The following is a 27,711-nucleotide window of genomic DNA, read 5'->3' as shown; positions in this document are numbered from 1 at the left end:
TATCTTGTCGTGCGTACTGCGTACCCCCTTTGTTCTTAGTTCTTACCTCCTTGTTCTCCTTGTTAACTTTTGATATTATTTCTCGGATTTCTCTTGCCTTCCAACAGTAGAATCTTTTAACAGGAAAAGACTACTTTGAAAAAAGATCGTGATTAGCCATGAATGAAGCACAAGATCTGCATCGCCTCTCTCTTGTTATGAGCTATCAAGCTCTTCTTCTCATGTTCAATTTTTTTTTCATGCCATCCGGTTTCATATACTGATTTTGCTAAAGCAACCATTTTTAAGCGTTAGATTCATCTGGAATACCAGGATCTGTAAAGTTAGTTAGCTCAAATTTCTTCTCTGATCTGTTCTCTTATTTTCATCATCATCTGGCTCTGTTTTCCCTTCTCTTCATCCGCTGCACTACGGTTTCTTTGGAGAAAACTGTTTTGATCTTCTTAAAAAACGTTGCAACTAAAAAGAGCTTCCACTTTCGCTGGAGTTTCAAAGGAATGGGCTTATGCAGCTTCATTCTACTCGTCATAAAGGTACTATTGCTATTTTTCAATCATCATCTTTTGTAATTGATTGTGTCACTAGAACCTGTGTTATGATTCATTGAATTATATTTTTTTTATGATACAAATGAATCAAAATGACGGTAAAAGTTGCATATATGTTATTATCTAATTTTTTTTAATAATTACTATTTTGTTTCACTCATTTCTGCTCTATTTTTGACGTCAGGGAATATTCTTTCGACTGTGATTCTATTGATTAAGCAAATTTATCTGGATGACTACACATCCGGTAAGAATTTTTTTTATTATTTATATATATTTTATGAAGTTAAAACATTTATATATTATTTAACAGAAATTAATTTACAAATAGGGAAAAGAAGTGTGTTATTTAATAATATTGGGAGTTTTTTAATTTTGATATGGAATGATTGTTGGTGTATAGTATAGTTATGGAGGTATATGGTGTTTTATTGGGCTGTGCAGAACAAATCGGACGGATCAATGGGGGAATTATAATCGGATGATCTGATTTCAGTAATCGGATGGTACACAAATCGGACCATCCGATTTTTTTAATTATAGTTGTTGTTGGTAGTTCAAATAGGGTCATATATCAGTAATAGTAATGGTAATGTTATTATTATTATTATTATTATTGATTGAAATTTAAGAATATATGTTTAAATAATAGTTAGGGATATATATATATATATATCAATGTTCTGAAAATCGGACCGGACCGGCCGGTTCAACCGGGTTAACCAGAAACCGGTCACCTAGTCGATCCGGTCCACCTGCAAAACCGTTCTGCAAAAAACCGGTCGAACTGGTGGTTAACCGGCGAACCGGACGAACCGGTCGGGTTTTATTAGGCACCGGTTCTCCCCCAAATCATAAACGGCGTCGTTTGGCGCTGCAAAAAAAAAAAAGAAAAATATAGTTTAACAAAATGCAGTCCTTCCCCAGTTCCCCCTTCTCTCTGTCTCACAACCTACCCAGCCTCTCGCTCTCTCTCTTTTCTCGCACAGAAGAAACCCTAGTAGCCTCTCTCTCTCTCTCCCAAACAGCCAGCAGCAGCAGCCAACGGCCAACGACGCCGTCACAGACGAACTCTTCTCCTTAGCCAGCGTCAAGCCCCGCCGTCGCTATCCTCTTCTCCTAGATCCCTTCACCTCGCATCGCCAGGTATGCTCGGAGCTGCTGTTAGCGTCGCCGCCTCTGTCCTCGTCATCGTCGGCCACCCTAAAATCGTGTCTCTATCCTCATCGTCGATCTTTCTCTCTCTCTCGCACATCAAGCCTCTGTCTTCGATCCCCTCTATGCCGGAGTCACTTTTATTTGGTTTTTTTTATTTCTGATTCTGAGTCTATTAATTTCTGCTTATTTTGGGTTACTGAATTTCTGAGTTGTAAGCCTCAATCCATACACTGCTTTAGTTTTATTTTTGGGAGTTAATTGTTGATTTTTTGGATTTAATTATGTTGACTGTTGCATGTTGTTTTTTCTGGGTTAATTGTTGGTTTTTGATTGCTGTCTTCTGGATTTAATTTCTGTTGATTACTATCTTCTTTTTATTTTTTTTATTTTGTTATTTATATGAATTAATCAGTTTTTGTAATTCTGTTTCTGTAAGTTTCAAATTATGCTTTTGTTCTGTAATTTGTTACTGCAGTTTGATTTCATACTTCATAGTCTGTTTGTTTGTAAATTCAGTAGTTAGCACTGTGATTCTGTTTTCAAATTCAATAGTTAGTGGTTATTACCAATTTGTTGGTTAGTTTTGATAATTAGATTACAAATCCTAAGTTGCTATTTTTGAGTTGCTACTGTGATTCTGAGTTTTGGTTAGTTTTGATTATTAGTGGTTATTACTTATTACTGTAATTCTAAGTTGCTTTTTTTCTGATTTTTTTTTTGTCTTCTGAGTTGCTATTTTCTTGAAGCACTTAATTATGATTATGATTTTTTATGATCAGTGTCTTTTGTTTAGTTGAAAAATTGTTTGTCAATGTTGTTTGATTTGGTGGTAGAACATTATGTATTTGTTATTTAGATGTGTTTTGATCTATTTAGTTATAAATTTTGATGTTTTAGTTATAAACTTTGATGTTTAAAGTTATTTATGAATTTTTATTGATAAATTATGGCTAATTTATTATGTAAAATTGTGAAATTTTAAATTTTATTAGGTTAGAAATTATTGAATTTAAATATTTAAAATTATATATTAAATTTTTAATAATTTTATTTAATATTTAATTAAATCGGTTGAACCCCGGTTGAACCCCGGTCGAACCATTAAACCAGTGAACCAGTCACCTTACCGATTTATTGACTGATCCGGTTCTCGCAACCTTGATATATATATATATATAGTTAGAAAATATTTTAATCAATAGTAATATTTGAGTTAGACTAATATGATAGATTAGTAAAAAGAATATGTTTAGAATTTTGTGAACTATTTTTAGTAAAAAATATGTTTAAAAAATATGTTTTTGGATTAATGTTGCTGATTTTGATCAATAATTAGGTTTTGTAAAATATAATAATATAATATATTTATTTTTCGATAATAATTATTTGTTTACTGTTAGATTTTTAATTGACATAAGTATGCTGTTGTAAGTGAGGTTTTAATATTACAGTGGAACATTAGATAGATAGGAATTGGAAGAATCTATTAGTTATTATTATTAGTGGTAAGTTAGAAATAATTTGTTGGATATATTTGTTGTTCTAGTTAGAAATTTATTATATTTTAGTAATAAATTAGTAATTGTTGATAGTTTGATTAATCATTTATGTTTTTGTAGAGTTCACGGATGTTGATGTGTGATTACCCTGTCCCTCTGGATCGGTATGATGATAGGATTTCTGTGCACTGGAAGTTTCTGCCTTTACTTCGTGATTTTGGCAGTATCGGACAGTACTGTAAGAGATCGGCTTGCCTCGCACATCTGTACAGGGCGTTATGTAGGGCATCTCGTTTTGACTGTAACGAGATCGATGGTCCGCTAACATTGCTGCTCGTTTGGGTTTAGATCCGCCTGCCATATCTAGCGCCGGTTCCTAGAGAACTCTGTAGTTTTTCGCTTGCAAACAGGTAACATTATATAACATTTACTCCGTATCTTCATATTTAGAATCCAGTTCTGTTAATTAATTAAGTCATATTAGGTGGCATAACTGGGAGCGTGGAAACCAACGTTTTAGATATCTTACACTTGCTCACTTTAGGAAGGCCTTGGATGATCTTCAGGAAAGCGAGGTATATTTTCATTAAAGAAGTATTTGGTTTTGGATGCAGTGTTATTGTTATTCCGATTGTAATCATCAGTGTCGTTTATTTTTCACAGTTTGTGTGGGTTGTTTATGCTGTAGATTGCGTGGATTCGGATATAATTCCTGCAGACATCTACATGCACTCGGTTGTGTGGAGTGCTACGGTGCCGTTGGTATCTTTTGAATGCATTGAGTGGCATGCAACCGATCGGTATAGGCGACAGTTTGGTTTTGTGCAGGGAGTTCCTCATCAGGAACGGAATCTAAACAAGGCACACGGAGAAGTCCTGACTGGTTCTAAGAATCTTAATTGGGCCACAGCCACGAGTCATTCGTTTTGGGTGATGCAGTGGACAAACAGGTATAATCACGTTCTGACTGAGTTTGATGGTCCACAACATCCCTTAGATATTTACATGCACTGGTACCGTACAAAATATGGCAATCATTTGAACTTGTCGGATCTTGTGGTTCAAGAGAATGACGATGGTGATCTGGTTATGGATGATGTGGTTCAAGAGAATGAAGAGACTGAGGAGCAGGAGCCACAGTCACCGTCACCTCTAGCTCTGTCTCCACCTCCACAAGAACTTCAGCGGTCAAGCCAATATGTAACACAAACACAATTTACCTAATCATACCCGATACATCAGTAGTATTGGAGTGTGCCACAGTTTGACTCAGGAGATGGTAGTTCTTTTAGCCAGTTGCTTGGGGCTACAGATGCAGGTCAATCACAATATGGCCATCAGCTTGACATCATGGCGGGTAGGTATTTCTTGGATGCAAGGCATTTATACCGCACTTCCTCATGTGCTTCTAGAGGGTTGGTATCTGGTGTCTCTAGTAGGAGTGATAGTGGTCGAGGAGTTCTTAATAGACAAAACCCTAACCGTGTTTCAATGACTCTAATCTCTGTTGATTTGATTATATTATATACTTATTTCCTCAGTTGATGTAATTATAATCATGTTAGGATGGTCTGTCTAATTAAGTTGTATATAGGTGAGGCACGCACTCCAGATGAGATAGGCAAAGGGTACAATCTCAGGGGTGATCTGCCTAGTCGTAGTGCTAATCGATTCACTCCGTCCGTGTTCAAAAAAGCCGCCAAGAAATGCAATAATCTTGTGAAAGATGTAAAGTGGGCAATGAGAAAGTAGATGTTGTGTAGTTAACATTTTCTATGTATCGGTTCACTTTTCTATGTATGAATTAACTGTTCGATCTATCAATTACTATGTATCAAGTTATCAAGTTAACATTTGCTATGTATCAGTTCACTTTTGTATGTATGAATTCTAAACTCGCAATCGCCATAGAATAGATTGATATTTAATTCTAAATTCGCATTTGCCAGAGTCGATTCATATAAGTTACAAGGTTTCAAATAGCATAATATATAATTCTAAAGTCGCATATGTCATAGAATAGATTCATATAAGCTACAAGGACTCAAATAGAATAATATATAATTCTACTGAGCATTATTTTCGACACTTGCACCAATTGACTAATGACATCTACTATGGCTGTGCCCCTCAGCCCCACATTGCCTACATCGCCGTCGACGACGCAGCATTCGCGTTTAGTGGTAGTTTCCTTTCTAAGAACAAGACGGCGACAGAAGCATAGAGTTTGATCAATGATGTCGCCGAGACTACCCCACATGTGAGGGTAAGGAACAACCCTCCCAAGAGTGTGGTGGAAGCACCTCCTTCCGAATCGGCTTTGACTAAAGTGATTGGAGACATGACCACTCTACTCATGGAGATTCGCAAAGAACAAAAGGCATTTTAATCAGGACGGCTTGTGGAGAGCATGTGTGCTTTACCGGCTTGTGGTGTTAGGTAACCACAAATTGCACGGTCTGAGTTCTCCAAGGCAAATCAGATGGTCCACATTGAGGGAACAGATTGGATGGTCCGAGTTGTCCCTCCCCCGCCACGTGCCGCATGGACGTTGCTCCCCACAACGGTGCCCTTAACCCCAGCATAACTCTTTACTGCATGCATACCCACCCTCCGAAATGAGTTTCATCTCCATCCCACCAGCAACCATTCTACCATCTTCTCCATCTAATTATAGTTGTTGTTTGTTGTTCAAATAGGGTCATATATCAGTGACTGTAATATTATTATTATTATTATTGATTGATTGATTGATTGATTGAAATTTAAGAATATATGTTTAAATAATAGTTATATATATATATATATATATATATAGTTAAAGAATATTTTAATCAATAGTAATATTTGAGTTAGACTAATATGATAGATTAGTAAAAAGAACATGTTTAGAATTTTTTGTACTATTTTTAGTAAAAATTATATGTTTAAAAAATATGTTTTTGGATTAATGTTGCTGATTTTGATCAATAATTAGGTTTTGTAAAATATAATAATATAATATATTTGTTTTTCGATAATAATTATTTTTTTACTATTAGGTTTTTAATTGACTTAAGTATGTTGTTGTAAGTGAGGTTTTAATATTACAGTGGAACATTAGTTAGATAGAAATTGGAAGAATCTATTAGTTATTATTATTAATGGTAAGTTAGAAATAATTTGTTGGATATATTTGTTGTTCTAGTTAAAAACTTATTATATTTTAGTAGTAAATTAGTAATTGTTGATAGTTTGATTAATAATTTATTACGGATGTTGATGTGTGATCACTCTGTCCCTCCGGATCGGTACGATGATAGGGTGGATGAGCATTTACGATTTACTGATTTTTATCATGCATCTAAGATTGGAATAGCCCAATGTCAGAAAGCACTTGTAAATACTCTAGTCGAAAAGTGGCATCCAGACACACATACCTTTCACCTTTCGATTGGTGAATGTGCTGTGACACTCGAAGATGTGGCTATGATTCTTGGTCTTCCGACGGACGGTCCTTTAGTCACAAGGATGACTATGAGTAGTTTTGAAGTCTTAGAGGCGGAGTGTTTGCACCAATTTGGGGTTGCACCGAGAAATTCAGACTGTAGAGGAAACGGTATAAAACTGACTTGGCTATGGGATCTAAAAGAACAGTTACAGTTGACTGATGAAAACAGTATACAGAGGTACGTGAAGTGCCACATTATGTTGTTGATCGGTACGATATTGTCTGGAGAGAAGTCTGGGGCATCTGTGCACTGGAAGTTTCTGCCTTTACTTCGTGATTTTGGCAGTATCGGACAGTACAGTTGGAGATCGGCTTGCCACGCACATCTATACAGGGCGTTATGCAGGGTATCTCATTTTGACTGTAAGGAGATCGACGATCCACTAACACTGCTGCTCATTTGGGTTTGGATCCGCCTGCCAAATCTAGCGCCGGTTTCTAGGGAACCCCATAGTTTTCCGCTTGCAAACAGGTAACATTATCTAACATTTACTATGTATCTTCATATTTAGAATCCAGTTCTGTTAATGAATTAAGTCATATTAGGTGGCATAACTCGGAGCGTGGAGACCGACACTTAGATATCTTACACTTGCTCACTTTAAGAAGGCCTTAGATGATCTTCAGGAAGGCCAGGTATATTTTTATTAAAGAAGTATTTGGTTTGGGGTTGCAGTGTTATATTTATTCCGATTGTAATCATCAGTGTCGGTTATTTTTCCCAGTTTGTGCGGGTTGCTTATGCTGTGGATCGCGTGGATCCAGACATAATTCTTATAGACATCTATATGCACTCGGTTGTGTGGAGTGCTACGGTGCCGTTGGTATCTTTTGAATGCATTGAGTGGCATGCAACCGATCGGTATAGGCGACAGTTTGGTTTTGTGCAGGGAGTTCCTCATCAGGAACGGAATCTAGACAAGGCACACAGAGAAGTCCTGACTGGTCCTACAAATCTTAATTGGGCCACAGCCACGAGTCATTCATTTTGGGTGATGCAGTAGACAAACAGGTATAATCACGTTCTGACTGAGCTTGATGGTCCACAGCATCCCTTAGATATTTACATGCACTGGTACCGTACAAAATATGAAAACTATTTGAACTTGTCAGATCTTGTGGTTCAAGAGAATGACGAGGGTGATCTGGTTATGGATGATGTGGTTCAAGAGAATGAAGAGACTGAGGAGCAGGAGCCACAGTCATCGCCACCTCCACCTCCGCCTCCACCTCCACCTCCACAAGAACAACCTCATTGGTCAAGCCAATATGTACCACAAACACAATTTACCTCATCATACCCGATACATCAGCAGCATTGGAGTGTGCCACAGTTTGACTCAGGAGATGGTGGTTCTTTTAGCCAGTTGCTTGGGTTCATGGCTCATTAAACTTGTAAAATGTTACTTTGACAAGCGCAGTGATGGGGAGATTGCGTGCACCCTTCATGACCGAGTTGATGCATTCTACTAAATTCGTCGTCATGTGACCCCATCGGTAGCCACCATCAAATGCCAACGCATACTGTTCGCGGGGGATTCGGTCTAACCAGTTAGTGTAAGCCTCGCCCCGTTCTCCTAGCCGCTGGTAACGCACTTCGTACTCTCACACCGTCCTCGAATATCCTGCATAATAACAAAAAACAATAAAAAAAAATGGGGTTAACAAACACTTATTAAAGGTATCTCTGTTGATAACAAACTTCGAGTTACTCAATGTTACCTATATTGATGACAAGTTTTTGCAGGTACGGTGCCTTGAATTTTCTCAAGAAATTTGACTTTATATGCCTGATGCAAAACATGTGGAAAGCTCTAGGAGGTGACGAAGCTCCGTTACTGCGAGCCACAGCTGCATTGATGGATTCGTGTCGGTCGGATATCAGTCCCACACCATCCCGAGTCACAACATGTTGTCGCAGGTTACTAAGAAAAAAGTGCCACGCATCAGAAGTCTCTCCCTCCACAATAGCAAATGCAATTGGGACGATATTGTTGTTACCATCTTGTGAAACTGCCACTAACAAACAATGTAACGACCTAATTTCTGGTACGTCATGATCATACTAGAAACTGAGCGCTACCAACTTGTCTCCCTAATTATTATCTATTATTTATTATATGAGCCTGATTCGTTGTTAAAAACGTAGTTATTTTTTGAGGTACTTTTTTTTGAAAACATTTTGATTAATAAAGAGAATCATTCATAATCAATTCACAAATAATAACAGATAAAACAGTTATAAACAGCCACACATAAATACATCTCAAGTAGTTAACAACATTCAGTGATTCAGCCTTTATTAGAGTATATAGTTTTAGTTAGAACACCCCTAGATATAGCTAGATAATAACTATATACATATATATAGATATAACATCCTAGACCCTGACCTGTTCAAGAAGTCCCTAATCTGGCGCCCAGGCTAGCCTAGCCTCTATACTCAACTAGTCCCTCTAAACTACTAAAGCGAGGGAAAGTATGTTCCAAGTCTTCGAAAACTCAAGTCAGGTGGAACGTCATCAACGAACTACGGAAGGGTACCCATACTTCCATCTGAAGGGGGCAGGGAGAGAGAAGGGGTAAGAACTGGGGAGTTCTTAGTAGGGCCGGAGTTATTAGCTAAGTTCATTAATCTGTGTCGCTTAGCAGACATATAGCAGAATATAGAGATGCAGTAAATAAAAGACAGATGAATAGAAAAAATAGAGTAAACTGAAAACAAATCACAAACAGAAGAATATAAGAAAGTAAAACACAAACACAGAGAATAGAATACAAACAAGGAAAGCATACATTCATACAACAATCATAACAGAGGAAATGCACAACCAAGTATGATGCATGTCTGTCCTATGCAGGCCATGAGCTCACGTGTCGATTTACACCCTGCAACCCGACATTACCCAGGAACTAGTCCTAGATATTGCTTTATCTCTGTAGGTGAACTTCCGCCTACAGAAATAGCACCCCTGTAAGTGAACTTCGGCTTACAGGAATAGTCTAAACACAACACAACAACTTTCTGTAGGTGAACTTGGGCTTACAGAAATAGCACCTCTGTAAGTGAACTTCGGCTTACAGAAATGGTGCCCTTGTAAGTGAACTTTGGCTTATAGGAATAATATAATCACAACACAACAACTTTCTGTAGGTAAACTTCGGCCTACAGGAGCAACACCCTGAGCTACACAATTGATATTCACTGAAGGTAAACTTCGGCCTACAGGAATAACAACTTACTGTAGGTGAACTTGGGCATACATGACCTCTAGGGCCAACGGAAAGTAGCAAACGAACATACAACAAAATATCATGCCACAAGGCTTAACTCTTTGTTTTTATACTCTTTCCCTCTACTCTCTTTGTTATATTATTCTTTTTCTCTTTGTCTCTTTATTCTGCTGTGATTACTTTGTTCTCTGTGTCTCTCTCTCTACTCTGATTTCTCTATTTAATGTATGTATTTAAAGCTTATATAAATTTCGGTATGAATAGTTAGCCTGTCCCAAGTATAGGTTCATTAAGTCTATACTGAAACAGTTTAACTTTTCATATAATACCTAACCCTAGTCACAACTCGAAGACAAACTATGATGCCCTAGTTCGTTTACTAATCTCTGTCTGTTTTTCTGTTATTAAAACATTACAGACTTTTTCTTTAGTTTTTATCTTTTCTTTAACTTTCTATCTTTCATTTATCTTTGCCTCACTAACATGTTCTTACCACTCCCTAAGTGTTTTATGAAGGTAATTATGAGATTCTGCGCTTAAAGTTGTCTTTCTAAAGCTTTTACAAAAAACTGCCTTTTCCGTATTATTTTATTATTTTTATTAAAATATTATTTTTAACTAAATATTATTATTTAATATTTTATTGTTATTTATTATTTTATCATTAATTTTCGAAAATTAACTTACCTTTTACTTTTAACCTTTAAAATTCACTTTTTATCACCCGTAACTTTTAATATTTCTACTTTAACCACCCTAACTTTTGGAAACTACCAAATAACCCCTTAAACACCAAAATTTTTACTTCCTTGCCCTTTTAAGGATCTAAAGCCTGTTCTTCATTGTTCTTCATCACACTCAAAGTGTTCTTCATGTTTTTCATAAATTCTTTAGATTCTTTCTCTGTTTTTACCCGTTTTTCAGTCTTTTCAGCAACTGATTTTTACCATAATTCATAATAAATTTCCAGCCACTAAAACCCCATCTTTTCCACATGATTTCAACACAAATTGAACCTCAATTTAAGCCTAGAGTTTTATTTTTCCAGTTGCTCCAAGAACATGAACCTTAAAGCTTGAATTTCATCAAATTTCATCAAAATTTCACCGAATTTTCACCAAGAATCAATCATATATGCAACTAATTTTTAGCACAGACAAATCATACAACATTCACACAACTCAAACACAAATAATCAAGATTAATTTTGTTACACCCTACCTTGATTTACTGCCTCAAATCCGGTTATGCTTTTAGGTGTTTTTTTGCACTTTTTCCTCCTAAAACACATCAAGAACAACTTTAAATCCAAAACCCTCAACAAACCAAATCTTGCTCAGAACATTAGGAAGGGATTTCTCACCTTAAACTTACTGGAAATTAACGTTTCTTGGCCCTCAAGTCAAGTTAAGCATGATTCCTAAGGAAGAACATCAAGAAAACACATGTTTAAGCATGTTTCCTTGAAAACCGAATTGAAGAGGGAGGGAGAAAGCCATCTCACCTTATTTCCACCCTTGATAAGTCATATGATCATGTAGAGAAAGAAGAGAGGATCATTTTGGTCGGATTGGAATTTTGATTTGAGTTTTAGTTCAGCAGAAATCAAGCTTTGAAGATTTGGAACTAAGAACTTTTCTCTCTTTTTCTCTCTTGAGAATTTCGGCCACAAAGTGAAAATGAACCAGCCTTGGGGATTTTGGGGGTGTAGGGTGAGTTGTGATTGGTTGGCTTGGAGGTGGATTAAAATAATATTAAAATATGTTAGGTGTATAACTACTAAAACTAGATGTATCGGAACACTTGTAAAAACATCTCTAAAAATTGTTTTCTGAGATACTAGCATAAATGACACTAGTAACATATTATTATGAGAATAGAACATGTATAATGAGGCCTTAGAATTGCTAAAGTCATCAGTGAGTGCTGGTGTTAAGCTGCACCAATAAACTGTAAACCCAAGTAAACCGATTTCCTGTTTTTAACTAAAACAGACCAGGTAACCTTATAATATCATTCAAGCATCTTCTAATACTAATGTAATACTAATATTATACTATTATCTTTCTTCTCTCATGAATCGAGTCCTGTTCGTCAAACTGAGACTACTTACGAAAATCAGAATTAAAACTCCTAACCGATACTGTTCAAAAACTAGGTTCTTCGTGATTGCGTTATCGAGCTTGCCTCAGAAGAGGTTCTAGCTTAAGGATGACATAATGACAATGAGGATTGAGATGCTTGATGATATATCAGAGGTGTTCCCTTTACTGATCATCCGGAGAAATCCATGCCTTCAGAAAAGATCTCACGTACTCGAAAAACGGGGTTGTTACATTCTACCCTCCTAAAAGAAAATTTTGCCCTCAAAATTTCAGCCACGTGCAAGATTCCATTTTCAAGTGATCTGTTTCCTTCAAGCCATCCAGACAAATAGATCGATCCGTTCCTTACAGCACTCAAATCACGCATAGTCATAGCCATGGAGATCATAACAGCTATGAAGATAGCTGTGGCTCACATCGATTCTTTGTACGGAGCTCGATTAAACCATGTCTATTCACAGTCATTGAGGTCTTATTCGCACCAAACAATCAACATTAAGGTGATCAGTCTTAATATCTCAAGCTAGGCACGAACATTCCCATAATGAACAATCATAGATATTCATGCCAAATGTATCTTGAAGATACCCTAACAGCATGAGACACACAAGCAGAGTATGCAATGAAGCATAGTCAGTCCACTCCCCAGGCTCTACTGGGAATGAACTGCTCTGATACCAAATTGTAACGACCCAATTTCTGGTACGTCATGATCATACTAGAAACTGAGCGCTACCAACTTGTCTCCCTAATTATTATCTATTATTTATTATATGAGCCTGATTCGTTGTTAAAAACGTAGTTATTTTGTGAGGTACTTTTTTTTTGAAAATATTTTGATTAATAAACAGAATCATTCATAATCAATTCACAAATAATAACAGATAAAACAGTTATAAACAACCACACATAAATACATCTCAAGTAGTTAACAACATTCAGTGATTCAGCCTTTATTAGAGTATATAGTTTTAGTTAGAACACCCCTAGATATAGCTAGATAATAACTATATACATATATATACATATAACATCCCAGGCCCTGACCTATTCAAGAAGTCCCTAAGCTGGCGCCCAGGCTAGCCTAGCCTCTATACTCACCTAGTCCCTCTAAACTACTAAAGCGAGGAAAAGTATGTTCTAAGTCTTCAAAAATTCAAGTCAGGTGGAACGTCATCAATGAACTACGGAAGGGTACCCATGCTTCCATCTGAAGGGAAAAGGGAGAGAGAAGGGGTAAGAACTGGAGAGTTCTTAGTAGGACCGGGGTTATTAGTTAAGTTCATTAATCTGTGTCGCTTAGCAGACATATAGCAGAATATAGAGATGCAGTAAATAGAAGATAGATGAATAGAGAAAATAGAGTAAACTAAAAACAGATCACAAACAAAAGAATATAAGAAAGTAAAACACAAACACAGAGAATATAATACAAACAAGGAAAGCATACATTCATACAACAATCATAACAGAGGAAATGTACAACCAAGTATGATGCATGTCTGTCCTATGCATACCATGAGCTCACGTGTCGGTTTACACCCTGCAACCCGACATTACCCAGGAACTAGTCCTAGATATTGCTTTATCTCTGTGGTGAACTTCGGCCTACAGAAATAGCACCCCTGTAAGTGAACTTCGGCTTACAGGAATAGTCTAAACACAACACAATAACTTTCTGTAGGTGAACTTCGGCCTACAGAAATAGCACCTCTGTAAGTGAACTTCGGCTTACAGAAATGGTGCCCCTGTAAGTGAACTTCGGCTTACAGGAATAATATAATCACAACACAACAACTTTCTGTAGGTGAACTTCGGCCTACAGAAATAGCAACTCTCTGTAGGTGAACTTCGGCCTACAGAAGCAACACCCTGAGCTACACAATTGATATTCACTGTAGGTGAACTTCGGCCTATAGGAATAACAACTTACTGTAGGTGAACTTGGGCCTACAGGACCTCTAGGGCCAACGAAAAGTAGCAAATGAACATACAACAAAATATCATGCCACAAGGCTTAACTCTTTGTTTTTATACTCTTTCCCTCTACTTTCTTTGTTATATTATTCTTTTCTCTTTATCTCTTTATTCTGCTATGATTACTTTGTTCTCTGTGTCTCTCTACTTTGCTCTGATTTCTCTGTTTAATGTATGTATTTAAAGCTTATGTAAATTACGGTATGAATAGTTAGCCTGTCCCAAGTATAGGTTCATTAAGTCTATACTGAAATAGTTTAACTTTTCATATAATACCTAACCCTAGTCGCAACTCAAGGACTAACTATGATGCCTTAGTTAGTTTTCTAATCTCTATATGTTTTTCTGTTATTAAAACTTTACAGACTTTTTCTTTGGTTTTTATCTTTTCTTTAACTTTCTATCTTTCATTTATCTTTGCATCAGTAACATGTTCTTACCACTCCCTAAGTGTTTTATGAAGGTAATTATGAGATTCTGCGCTTAAAGTTGTCTTTCTAAAGCTTTTACAGAAAACTGCCTTTTCTGCATTATTTTATTATTTTTTAAAATATTATTTTTAATTAAATATTATTATTTATTATTTTATCATTAATTTTCAAAAATTAACTTATCTTTTACTTTTAACCTTTAAAATTTACTTTTTACCACCCGTAACTTTTAATATTTCTACTTTAACCACCCTAACTTTTGGAAACTACCAAATAACCCCTTAAACACCAAAATTTTTAATTCCTTGCCCTTTTAAGGATCTAAAGCCTGTTATTCATTGTTCTTCATCACACTCAAAGTGTTCTTCATGTTCTTTGTAAATTCTTCAGATTCTTTCTCTATTTTTACCCGTTTTTCAGTCTTTTCAGCAACTGATTTTTACCATAATTCATAATAAATTCCCAGTCACTAAAACCCCATATTTTCCACATGATTTCAACACAAATTGAACCTCAATTTAAGCCTAGGGTTTCGTTTGTCCAGCTGCTCTAAGAACATGAACTTTAAAGCTTGAATTTCATCAAATTTCATCAAAATTTTACCAAATTTTCACCAAGAATCAATCATATATGCAACCAATTTTTAGCACAGACAAATCATACAACATTCACACAACTCAAACACAAATAATCAAGAATAATTTCGTTACACCCTACCTTGATTTACTGCCTCAAATCCAGTTATGCTTTTAGGTGTTCTTTTTGCACTTTTTCCTCCTAAAACACATCAAGAATAACTTTAAATCCAAAAACCCTCAACTAACCAAATCTTGCTCAGAATGTTAGAAAGGGATTTCTCACCTTAAACTTGATGGAAATTAACGTTTCTTGGCCCTCAAGTCAAGTTAAGCATGATTCGTAAGGAAGAACATTAAGAAAACACATGTTTAAGCATGTTTCCTTGAAAACCGAATTGAAGAGGGAGGGAGACAGCCATCTCACCTTATTTCCACCCTTGATAAGTCATATGATCATGTAGAGAAATAAGAGAGGAACATTGTCGGATTGGAATTTTGATTTGAGTTTTAGTTCAGTAGAAATCAAGCTTTGAAGATTTGGAACTAAGAACTTTTCTCTCTTTTTCTCTCTTGAGAATTTCGGCCACAAAGTGAAAATGAACCAGCCTTGGGGGTTTTGGGGGTGTAGGGTGAGTTGTGATTAGTTGGCTTGGAGGTGGATTAAAATAATATTAAAATATCTTAGGTGTATAACTACTAAAACTAGATGTATCGGAACACTTGTAAAAACATCTCTAAAAATTATTTTCTAAGCTACTAGCGTAAATGACACTAGTAACATATTATTATGGGAATAGAACATGTATAATGAGGCCTTAGTATTGCTAAAGTCTTCAGGGAGTGCTGGTGCTAAGCTGCACCAATAAACTGTAAACCCGGTTAAACCGATTTCCTGTTTTTAACTAAAACAGACCAGGTAACCTTATAATATCATTCAAGCATCTTATAATACTAATATTATACTATTATCTCTCTTTTCTCATGAATCGAGTTCGGTTCGTCAAACTGAGACTACTTACAAAAATCAGAATTAAAACTCCTAACCGGTACGGTTCAAAAACTAGGTTCTTCGTGATTGCGTTATCGAGCTTGCCTCAGAAGAGGTTCTAGCTTAAGGATGACATAATGACAATGAGGATTGAGATGCTTGATGATATATCAAAGGTGTTCCCTTTACTGATCATCCGGAGAAATCCGTGCCTTCAGAAAAGATCTTACGTACTCGAAAAACGGGGTTGTTACAAACAACCCTTATACTTTCCGTACAAGTGAGTCCCATCCACCTGGACAACTGGCTTACAAAGTCTGAATGCTCTAATGCAGGGATACTAACTCTAAAAGACTCGATGCAATACCCGGATATCACTTACCAAGTTATCGCCTTGGTATGCCTTGCATAGTCTCAAAATGGACGATAGCTGATGGCTCCTTATGACACATGGCCTCAAACCATATCGGCAAAGCTTCGTATGATGCTTTCCAACCTTCAAATATTTTTTCTATTGACTTTTGCTTAGCCAACCATGCTTTCCGATAGCTGATGGTGTAGTTGATGCAATTGCACTTCTACAATAACTGATTTTACCTTTAACAAGCAGTCAGCGTCAACCAACGGCTTTATTGCTTTTGCAATTGTGTTCGAATTTAGCTTCGAATGATCCTGAGAAATGGTGGCTTTGGTACAAGTGTGACTACCATTATATCTCCTAATAACCCAACAGTACTTTCTGCTGATCATGCTAACCCTGATAAGCCAATCACACCCCTCCTCATACTGTGTACACTTGGCATAAAATGTCAATGACTCCGACTCATATACCCGGTAGTCTACACTTCTTCGGATAGCATACTCTTTCATCGCCTTAATAACAGCTTCCCTTGAACTGAATTCCATCCCCACAGCAAATTCACCATTTGCAACAAGAGGAACTTCTGCCACGACGGCAGCCATACGAAAATTTAATAATCGAAATTAAAGGTAAATCAACACTCAATACATCTATGATGATATAAATAAACTCTACATCAGGTTATTATCTCAATCTTAACAAAAAAAGAAAACATAAATGCATAAATAAATATTGATTAATAAACACTAATTAATATTTAACTACATCAATAACTAACAAAAAATATTATTATCCTAAACTTAACTACATAAACACATAAACAAATGCTAATTGAATATATTTTCACATGTCACTTAACTATTTGGTCCATCAATCAATATAAATTATTACAGAATTCTAATCCGTCTTATAAAAATAGGCAATTAGGTACCGACGCTCATATATTCTGGAAACTCTGGAGCATGCATGGCTTCCAAATCCAACACTCGCATGAAAGATGGCTCCTCAAATGGCACTTCGTTTGCCAGTGCATTTGCCACGTTTGTCACATTTGGAGCCATAGTGACGTCACATTGATCTTCATCTCCGTTTGAATCCACAACTTCATAATTTCTTTCGAACTCTTCCTCACTGTCACTATTGTAATCTTCCCGTACAATATTTCGGTCAGCCTCAGATTGTTCGATTTCAATGTACAACTCGATGAACGACATTTGGGCACGACTTTCAATATACATTGAAAACATCTCTTGCATACTTGCTTCGTCGGTTATATATTTGGTTTGAAATTAAATGAATCCACCAAATACTGGGATGGGATATCTGTATAAAATACATGAAATCCTCCTTGACATCGCAGAATCTATCTTCTCACAAATCACACATTTGAGCTCTTCAAATGAGATTGTGAAGGAAATAACAACATTTAACAGATTCTCACAAATAAATTTTACTCCTTCAGATGTTTGAAACAAAATCTGACCAAAATAATACACTTTTAAAAGAAATCTATCATCTATTTCTCTCACCAATCTAAATAGAAACAAAACCCTCACTATTAATTTTTTTTACCTCATAACAAAGAAGAGAGAACCAGGAGTGGAAGAAAGCAGAAGAACAATATGAAGAAGAAGACGGTATCTACTGCCTTGTTTATGAGTTACACAATTTTATATACATATACCTGCATAAATCAGACCCAGTGAGTTGTTCCAGCTCGTTCAAAAATATTATATAATAATCAATTCGGACCATCCGAATTGATTTTCCTATTATTAAAAAAAAACTTAATATACAACACTGGGAGCGTCGAGACCGACACTTTAGATATCTTACACTTGCTCACTTTAGGAAGGCCTTGGATGATCTTCAGAAGGGTCAGGTATATTTTCATTAAAGAAGTATTTGGTTTGGGGTTGCAGTGTTATTGTTATTCTGATTGTAATCATTAGTGTCATTTATTTTTCCTAGTTTGTGTGGGTTGCTATGCTATGGATCGCATGGATCTGGACATAATTCTTGTAGACATCTACATGCACTCGATTGTGTGGAGCGCTATGGCGCCGTTGGTATCTTTTGAATGCATTGAGTGGCATGCAACCGATTGGTATAGGCGACAGTTTGGTTTTATACAGGGAGTTCCTCATCAGGAACGGAATCTAGACAAGGCACATGAAGAAGTCCTGACTGGTCCTAAGAATCTTAATTGGGCCACAGCCACGAGTCATTCATTTTGGGTGATGCAGTGGACAAACAGGTATAATCACGTTCTGACTGAGCTTGATGGTCCACAACATCCCTTAGATATTTATATGCACTGGTACCGTACAAAATATGGCAACCATTTGAACTTGTCGGATCTTGTGGTTCAAGAGAATGACGAGGGTGATCTGATTATAGATGATGTGGTTCAAGAGAATAAAGAGACTGAGGAGCAGGAGCCACAGTCATCGCCACCTCCACCTCCGCCTCCACCTCCACAAAAACATCCTCAGTGGTCAATCCAATATGTACCACAAACACAATTTACCTCATCATACCCGATACATCAGTAGTATTAGAGTGTGCCACAGTTTGACTCAGGAGATGGTGTTCTTTTATCCAGTTGCTTGGGTTCATGGCTACAGATGCAGGCCAATCACAATATGGTCATCAGCCTGACATCATGGCGGGTAGGTATTCCTTGGATGCAAGACATCCATACCGCACTTCCTCATGTGCTTCTAGAGGGTTGGTATCTGGTGACTCTAGTAGGAGTGATGGTGGTCGAGGAGTTCTTAATAGTCAAAACCCTAACCGTGTTTCAATGACTCTAATCTCTGTTGATTTGATTATATTATATACTTATTTCCTCAGTTGATGTAATTATAATCATGTTAGGATGGTCTGTCTAATGAAGTTGTATAGAGGTGAGGCATGCACTCCGATGAGACAGGCAAATGGTACAATCTCAGGGTTGATCTGCCTCATCGTAGTGCTAATCGATTCACTCCGTCCGTGTTCAAAAAGGCCACCAAGAAATGCAAGAATCTTGTGAAAGATGTAAAGTGGGCAACGAGAAAGTAGATATTGTGTAGTTAACATTTTCTATGTATCAGTTCACTTTTCTATGTATGAATTAACTGTTCGATCTATCAATTACTATGTATCAAGTTATCAAGTTAACATTTGTTATGTATCAATTCACTTTTCTATGTATGAATTCTAAACTCGCAATCGCCATAGAGTAGATTGATATATAATTCTAAATTCGCATTTGAAATAGAGTTGATTGATATATAATTCTAAATTCGCATTTGCCATAGAGTAGATTCATATAAGTTACAAGGTTTCAAATAGCATAATATATAATTCTAAAGTCGCATATGTCATCGAGTAGATTCATATAAGCTACATGGTTTCAAATAGCATAATATATAATTCTAAAGTCACATATGGCATAGAGTAGATTCATATAAGCTACAAGGACTCAAATAGAATAATATATAATTCTACTGAGCATTATTTTCGGCACTTGCACCAACTGACTGACGACATCTACTACAACTGTGTCCCTCAGCCCCACATTGCCTACATCGTCGTGGATGACGCAGCATTCGCGTCTAGTAGTAGTTCCCTTTCTAAGAATAAGATGGCGGAGGAAGCATAGAGTTTGATCAATGATGTCGCCGAGGCTACCCAACATGTGAGGGTAAGGAACAACCCTCCCAAGAGTGTGGTGGAAGCACCTCTTTCCGTATCGGCTTTGACTAAAGTGATTGCAGACATGACCACTTTACTCCTGGAGATTCGCAAAGAACAAAAGGCATTTCAATCAAATCAAGCCATCCAAGTCCCACCTCAAATCCTCCAACTTGAAGGACCTCCTAGAGTATGTGAGTTATTGATGAGCGGATAATTTATACACTTTTTGGCATTGTTTTTAGGTAATTTTTAGTATATTTTAGTTAGTTTTATTATATTTTTATTAGTTTTTAAATAAAAATCACATTTCTGGACTTTACTATGAGTTTGTGTATTTTTCTGTGATTTCAGGTATTTTCTGGCTGAAATTGAGGGACCTGAGCAAAAATCTGATTCAGAGGCTGAAAAAGGACTGCAGATGCTGTTGGATTCTGACCTCCCTGCACTCAAAGTGGATTTTCTGGAGCTACAAAAGCCCAATTGGTGCGCTCTTAATTGCGTTAGAAAGTAGACATCCTTTGCTTTCCAGAAATATATAATAGTCCATACTTTGCCCGAGATTTGATGGCCCAAACCGGTGTTCCAAGTCAGCAAAAAAATTCTGGCGTCAAAACGCCAGAACTGGCATAAAAGCTGGAGTTAAACGCCCAAAATGGCACCCAAACTGGCGTTTAACTCCAAGAAAAGTCTCTACATGTGAAAGCTTCAATGCTCAGCCCAAGCACACACCAAGTGGGCCCAGAAGTGGATTTCTGCATTATTTACTCATTTTCGTAAACCCTAGGTTACTAGCTCTCTATAAATAGGACCTTTTGCAATTGTATTTTCATCTTGGAATCTTTAGTTCACCTTTTGATCTCTTGATCACGTTTTGGAGGCTGGCCTCACGGCCATGCCTAGACCTCTTTCACTTATGTATTTTCTACGGTGGAGTTTCTACACCCCATAGATTAAGGTGTGGAGCTCTGCTGTTCCTCATGAATTAATACAAAGTACTATTGTTTTTCTATTGAACTCAAGTCTATTTCTTCTCCAAGATATTCATTTGCACTCAAGAACATGACGAATGTCATGATTATATGACACTCATCACCATTCTCACCTATGAACGCGTGCCTGACAACCACTTCCGTTCTACATGCAAACAAGCTTGAATGTGTATCTCTTAGGTTTCTAATCTAAGATTAAAACCTTCGTGGTATAGGCTAGAATTATTGGTGGCTATTCCTGAGATCCGGAAAGTTTAAACCTTGTCTGTGGTATTTCGAGTAGGATCTGGGAAGGGATGACTGTGATGAGCTTCAAACTCGCGAGTGTTGGTGATGAGAGAACTTTTCCGTGGTCTAGAAATTTGCGGATGAATCCTCGTTGCAAGTATAGTTTCTAAACCTTCAAAAGTCCTTTCATACAAACGTTTTGGTTGTCACAAGTAACAAACCCCTTTGAAATTGATAACCGAGTATTTAAACCTCGGGTCGTCTTTTCAAGAAATTGTAGGGAGGTATGTTTTTATTATTGGTTATGAGTTGTAAATTGGGGTTTATTAGGAGGTAAGAAGGGAATATGTTGAATGATAAGTAAAATAAAATAATAACAATAAAATCTCTTGGCAAGGTATGAGAACTGGAAGGCCTATCCTTGTCAATTGCGATGAGAATTGGGTTTTAATCCCACTTTGTTAACCTCTAACTATGAAGGTAAATCAAGTGGATCAACTAGCTTAATCCTCAGGTCCTAGTCAATTTCTATAGAAAGACTAGAGTTATTGCAGCAACTCTCAATTTCAACCACTGCTTTATTTGACAGCTCAAGCGTTACCAATAAATCAGCCAAAGCCAAAAGGGAAAAATCTAAATTATTTAAATAAAGGAAAGCAATCATAGATCTGAAAATTCCTCAAATTAGCACTAATAAAGATATCAAATGTAACATAGAAGAGTTCATAGATTAAATTAGAAAAATAAATAAAAGGAACATTGAACCTGTGATCGCAAAAGATGAAATAATCATGAAGTGAAAAGAATCCTAATTCTAAATCCTAAGAGAGAGGGGAGAACCTCTCTCTCTAAAAACTACATCTACTCCTAAAATTGTAAATTATGAAAGCCTGTTTCTGAATGGATGCATTCTCTCACTTTATAGCCTCTAATCTGTGTTTTTTGGGCCGCAAACTGGGTCAGAAATAGCCCAAAATTCGCTGGTTGTGAATTCAAATGCGCTGATTTCCGTCATTACAACGCGGCCGCATGGATCACGCAGTCGCGTCGCCTAGCCTCAGGGGAACTATAGCATATTATATATTAAATCGAAGCCCCGGATGTTAGCTTTCTAACGCAACTGGAACCGCATCGTTTGGACCTCTGTAGCTAAAGTTATAGCTGTTTGAGTGCGAAGAGGTCAGGCTGGACAGCTTAGCAACTTCTTCATCTTCTTGTATTCCTTCCACTTTTGCATGCTTCCTTTCCATCCTCCAAGTCATTCTTGCCCTGTAATCTCTGAAATCACTTAACACACATATCAAGACATCTAATGGTAATAAGGGAGGATTATTATTTGGTAATTTAAAGCCAAAGAAGCATGTTTTCAATCAAAGCACATAATTAGGAAGGCAAATGTAAAACCATGCAAATAGTATGAATAAGTGGGTAAAGAGTAGATAAAAACCACTCAATTGAGTACAAGATAAACCATAAAATAGTGGTTTATCAACCTCCCCACACTTAAACAATAGCATGTCCTCATGCTAAGCTCAAGAGAAGCTATAAAGATGAAGAGGGATGGTAGAATGTATGAAATGCAACCTATGAATGTAACTACATGCAAAATGTTTCTACCTACTTAGTTAAAAGTAAACAAATCTTTCAAGAGGAAATATGAACTGGATTTCACTAATTCAAAATCATGAAAATGAAGTACAAATAGACTTGCAAGAAGAAAATAGCTCATGAAAGCAGGGAACAAGGAATTGAGCATCGAACCCTCACTGGTAGTGTATACACTCTAATCACTCAAGTGTTTTTAGGTTCGATTCTCTCAATTCTCTACTAACCTTGATTTCTAAGGCTTGCTCTTCATCTAACAATCAACACAAATTTAATGCACAGATACACATATCAAGAGGTCTTTTAAGCAGTGTTGTCAGAACCGGATCGACCCGGCCGGTCGGACCGGAAAACCGACAAACCGGTGCTATAACCGGTCCGGGTGAGTCATCGAACCAAAGAAGGAACTGAACCGGCGAGACCCGTATTGAACCGGCCGGGTTTTATCAGAACCGGTGAACCGGCGGGTTTCGTTTAACCCGGACCGGTTCGAAATTTTTTTTTTGCGATTTAAAACGACGTCGTTTCTTTAAAAAAAAAAAAAAAACAAAAGCGCAGAGCTGCTGCGTTTTGTAACCCTAGCCTCCATCCCCTTCCCCTGTTTCCCACTTTCCCTTCGCATGCTCCCATACCCAAACGGTTTGAGTTGAGACTTGAGAGTTGAGAGTTGAGAGACCACCATCACCATCACCATGGCGCCATGACTCCATCCCCTGCTACTCGCCTACTCTGCTTCAGCTTCAAGCTTTCAGCCACTTCGTCGCCCCGTCGGCCCGTCAGCTTCAAGCCTTCAACCACGCGACACTCACCTCACCACCGCATCCAGAGCAGTGCGCGACTCACCCCATCCATCAAAGATTGAACATTGAAGTCGCCTCCTCGTCGCTCCTCGCTCCAGGTCTCCCTCAGTCCCTCTTCTCTGCTCGACGCTTGTCGCTGATCCATCCGTGCAGGTAAGTTTTTTTAATTTTTTAATTTTTTGAAGTTAATTGATTAATGATTATGGTATGCGGGCAGATAAGAACATGTTTGATAGTTTACATATGTTTGAACTTTGAAGTTAATTTTTTAATTGGTGGTTCACATATGTTTGAATGTTTGATAGTTTGATTTCTGTTTGATTTTGGTATGTGGGCAGATGAGAATTGTTGTTTAGTATGTTTGGTATGTTTGATTTCTGGTCGATTTTGGTATGTGGGCAGATGAGAATTGTTGTTTGGTATGTTTGGTATGTTTGATTTCTGTTTTATTTCAGTTCAGTACTTCAGTTTGTTGATTGTGAATTGTTGGTTACTGTTGGATATTATTGTTAGTAGTTAGTGGATTGTTGTTATGTATTGTTAGTCATTTAGTCCTGGACCCTGGTTGATTAGGAATTTAGGATGGCTTCATCAAATACACCATCAGAAACACCAACACCAACTTCTCAGGAACAAGGATCAACTCCTGATCCAACAATTGGAACCCAAAAAAATAGTAACAGAGGAAAAACTGATCCTGCATGGGGCCATTGTAAACAAGTTTTGGATAAAGGAAAAACTGCTCTGGTATGTATTTATTGCGAGAAGCATATTAGGGGTAGAGGAATTAACCGGGTTAAGCATCATTTGGCTGGAAAAGGTGGAGATATTGAGGCATGTCGAAAGGTGCCAGCTGCGGTGAGACACCAATTCTCCCAAAACATTGAAGATCTTCGAACCAAGAAAAGGAAAACTCAAGAAGAATATGCAGAAAGTTATGGTGCTTGTGATGACGTTGAAAGGGAATTTGATGAGATTGAACGTAATGAGATGCGACAACAACAAGCATCAAGAATTCCAGCACCTAGCTCTAGAAAGGGAGTTGGAAAACAACTCAAGGGATTACAATCCTTTTTTCCACCGGCAGCAACACCTGGTGCTCAACCAAGTATTAAAAGTGTTCTCCAAAGCAAAGAAATTGTGGAGAAGTGTGATATTGCTATTGCAAGATGGATGATGGATGCCTCTGTGCCATTCAATGCAGTTAATTCAGCTTATTATCAGCCGATGATCGATGCTATCGCAAATATGGGTGCAGGGTATAAAGGGCCAAATTACCAAAGAGTTCGTGGATATTTGTTGAGTAAATTGGTTGAAGATGTAAAGAAGATGATTGAAGGTTATTGTGTGATTTAGAAACAAACTGGATGTACTATCATGGCTGATGGATGGACTGATCGTTGTAGGTGTACTTTAATTAATTTCTTGGTTTATTGTCCTAAAGGAACTGTTTTCCTAAAGTCAGTTGATGCTTCTCATATCTCGAAAACTGCTGAGGCTTTGTTTAAGTTGCTTAGGGATGTTGTGTTATTTGTTGGTCCTGAGAATGTTGTACATGTAGTGACGGATAATGCTGCAAATTACGTTGCTGCTGGAAGGTTGTTGGAATCAGAGTTTCCTAGATTGTATTGGTCTCCTTGTGCGGCACATTGTATTAATCTGATGTTGCAGGATATTGGAAAGTTTGTGGAAGTGACTGAAATTGTGTCACAAGCTTCAATGATTACGAAGTATATCTATAATCACTGCCATCCTTTGTACTTGATGAGGCAGTTCACAGGCGGCCGAGAAATACTTCGTCCAGCTCCAACTCGATTCGCCACTAATTTCATTGCTTTGCAAAGTATTTTGGCTCAAAAGGATGCATTGAGAGCTATGGTGACATCTAGAGAATGGACAAGTTCAGCTTACTCTAAAGAAGCCAAAGCAAAAAAGTTTGTGGATCAAGTCTTAGATTCTAAATTTTGGAATCAATGCACTGATATTGTTAAGCTTACGGAGCCACTTGTTCATGTATTGCGTATTGTGGATAGTGAAGATAGAGCTGCAATGGGTTTCCTTTATCAAGCTATGTATAAGGCTAGGGAAGACATGGTGAAGAGGTTTCAAAAAAGAAAGAGGGTTGTTGAACCTTATTTGAAGATTTTAGATTCACGTTGGGATTTACAACTTAAAAGAAACCTTCATGCTGCTGGTTATTGGTTAAATCCAGCTTTTCGATTTAATTCTGCAGAATTTGACAAGCACAAAGAAACAATTTCTGGCCTATTAGATGTGATTGAGAGATATGCTTACGGTGATGCTGATTTGATTACTAAATTGACAAGTGAGAAGAGAATCTTTAAGAATGCTGAAGGAGACTTTGGGAGACAGTCTGCAATACGTGAGCGAAGCACAGTGATGCCTGGTAAATTTTGTATTAAAATTAGTTTTTTATGATTGTGATATGTTTAAAATTTGATATTTATGATTGTGATTGTTTTCTTTTTATGTTAAGATCAATGGTGGGAATCTTATGGATGTGGAGCACCAAACCTGCAAAAGTTAGCAATTCGTGTTTTGAGTCAAACTTGCAGTTCTTCAGGTTGTGAGGGTAACTGGAGCATTTTTGAACACATTCACTCAAAGAAAAGGAATCGGTTAGAGCATCAAAAGCTTAATGATCTTGTTTATGTTCATTACAACTTAAGGCTACAACAAAGGTACTTTTTATTATTCTTTCTTGAAGGCATTATTTAAAATTTTTAGTCATAATAAGAATAATCAAGTTAATTGATAAGATAGGAACCGAATGAGAAAGCAAAGTTATGATCCAATTTGTCTTGATGCATTTGAGGATCATTCGGAATGGATAATGGAAGATTCACCACCATTTTTAACTCCTGAAGAAGTTGATGCTTTACGGAATGATCTTGCAAATATGTCTCTTCAATCACCTTTAGATGATTTGGGTATGTTGTTGTTAGGGATATTTTGTAATGCTTTAACCAAATATTTTGCCTTATTATTGATTATGATTTGTGAAACATTATTGAAATGCTAGATGAATTGAATCTGGAAGAAGATCGAGATGATGGTGAAGCTAATAATACTTCTATGGAAAATGCAAATCAGAATGAAACCAATCAACATGTAGCTCCAGATTTGTCAGATGAAGAAAGATATCCAGACTTTGAAGTTACTCCTTGGATATAATTCATGAATTGTTATTTTCATTATGTTAAATTGAGTTGTTCATGTAATAGACTAATAGTACTAAATTTTATGTTTATTCTCGGATTACTACTTATTTTTAGGATTTGAGATTTAATGTTTATTAAAATGTTATTGGAGATATATTTTTTAACTGTTAATTTTTAAGTTTTTAGGCTTTTAGCTATTTTATACATTTTACTTATGTGGGACCGGGTTAACCGGTTCAACCAGTGACCCACCGGTTGAACCAGTGACCCAGTGACCCAGTAGCCTGACCGGTTCGATCACCGGTTCGGTTCTGACAACGATGCTTTTAAGGGTTGTAATGGGGTTAGGGTCAAGGTAGGATTGTATTTGGCAAAGTGGACTAAAATCTGAATCCTTAATTAACTTAAACTTTCCACCTAACTTAAACAATCCATGTAATCATAATACAGAAACCCAACTGTCCATTAACCATGTTTTCCATGTATTCATGCATTCGAATTTCAAGTACAGTACATATGCATTGCTTTCAACACTTAACTTTGGGGCATTTTGTCCCCTTTTTCTTTTCTTTTTCTCACACTTTTTTTTTCTTAATAATTTTTTTTCATCATTTTTTTCAATGCATATGATTAAATTATTGAATGCATGAATCACGTTCTCAACATTTTTTTTTCATATTTTCAGAAAATTCTAACATACTCAATTCTCAAACCAAATGTTTCCAATCCCACTTTTCCCCACACTTAATTCATGAGCACTCTCACTAGTCTAAGCTAACCAAGGATTCAAATTAAGGACATTATTATTTTCCGCTTAGAGTTAATGATGTGCTAAAGTAAAGAACTAAGGGGTA

General features: G+C 36.9%; 3 protein-coding genes across 4 annotated transcripts; all 3 read left to right on the top strand.

The window, feature by feature from the left end:
• Positions 1 to 30: 30 nt before the first annotated feature.
• Positions 31 to 25,049, top strand: LOC110271104 (uncharacterized). Of its 2 annotated transcripts, XM_088483257.1 has the most exons (4): positions 31 to 533; positions 733 to 795; positions 19,250 to 20,295; positions 20,405 to 25,049. In XM_088483257.1, exon 4 carries the CDS (start codon positions 24,258 to 24,260, stop codon positions 25,029 to 25,031), a length of 774 nt encoding a protein of 257 aa, XP_088339383.1. In that variant the 5' UTR covers positions 31 to 533; positions 733 to 795; positions 19,250 to 20,295; positions 20,405 to 24,257; the 3' UTR covers positions 25,032 to 25,049. The 2 variants fall into 2 exon arrangements, with proteins under 2 accessions (XP_088339383.1, XP_088339384.1); XM_088483258.1 differs by lacking the exons at positions 19,250 to 20,295; positions 20,405 to 25,049 and adding an exon at positions 4,800 to 5,056.
• LOC110271103 (protein MAIN-LIKE 1) lies at positions 959 to 5,056 on the top strand. Its single transcript, XM_021121278.2, has 5 exons — positions 959 to 964; positions 3,326 to 3,454; positions 3,554 to 3,615; positions 3,690 to 3,780; positions 3,869 to 5,056. The coding sequence occupies exons 1-5, from the start codon at positions 959 to 961 to the stop codon at positions 4,427 to 4,429; spliced, it is 849 nt and encodes a 282-aa protein (XP_020976937.2). The 3' UTR covers positions 4,430 to 5,056.
• LOC148568450 (uncharacterized) lies at positions 25,030 to 26,916 on the top strand. The gene is made up of 4 exons (XM_088483260.1): positions 25,030 to 26,082; positions 26,173 to 26,377; positions 26,460 to 26,626; positions 26,719 to 26,916. Exons 1-4 carry the CDS (start codon positions 25,053 to 25,055, stop codon positions 26,868 to 26,870), a joined length of 1,554 nt encoding a protein of 517 aa, XP_088339386.1. The 5' UTR covers positions 25,030 to 25,052; the 3' UTR covers positions 26,871 to 26,916.
• Positions 26,917 to 27,711: the final 795 nt, after the last annotated feature.

The sequence above is a fragment of the Arachis ipaensis genome, chromosome B4 (assembly GCF_059453495.1).
Source record: "Arachis ipaensis isolate K30076 ecotype BB chromosome B4, ASM5945349v1, whole genome shotgun sequence".
In the NCBI taxonomy this organism is placed as follows: domain Eukaryota; kingdom Viridiplantae; phylum Streptophyta; class Magnoliopsida; order Fabales; family Fabaceae; genus Arachis; species Arachis ipaensis.
The sequence above is the reverse complement of the archived record's forward strand: the minus strand, read 5'-3'. Positions and strand labels throughout refer to the sequence as shown.

Bases quoted from the DNA above. Each gene is read 5' to 3' on its own strand.
- LOC110271103 (XM_021121278.2), top strand. The intron at 3,455-3,553 runs GCTTGCCTCGCA...GTTTGGGTTTAG, and splicing joins GACAGTACTGTAAGAGATCG to ATCCGCCTGCCATATCTAGC. The intron at 3,616-3,689 runs GTAACATTATAT...AAGTCATATTAG, and splicing joins AGTTTTTCGCTTGCAAACAG to GTGGCATAACTGGGAGCGTG.
- LOC110271104 (XM_088483257.1), top strand. From the start codon at position 24,258: ATGGCTTCATCAAATACACCATCAGAAACACCAACACCAACTTCTCAG.
- LOC148568450 (XM_088483260.1), top strand. From the start codon at position 25,053: ATGGCTGATGGATGGACTGATCGTTGTAGGTGTACTTTAATTAATTTC. The intron at 26,378-26,459 runs GTACTTTTTATT...TTGATAAGATAG, and splicing joins AACTTAAGGCTACAACAAAG to GAACCGAATGAGAAAGCAAA. The intron at 26,627-26,718 runs GTATGTTGTTGT...TTGAAATGCTAG, and splicing joins ATCACCTTTAGATGATTTGG to ATGAATTGAATCTGGAAGAA.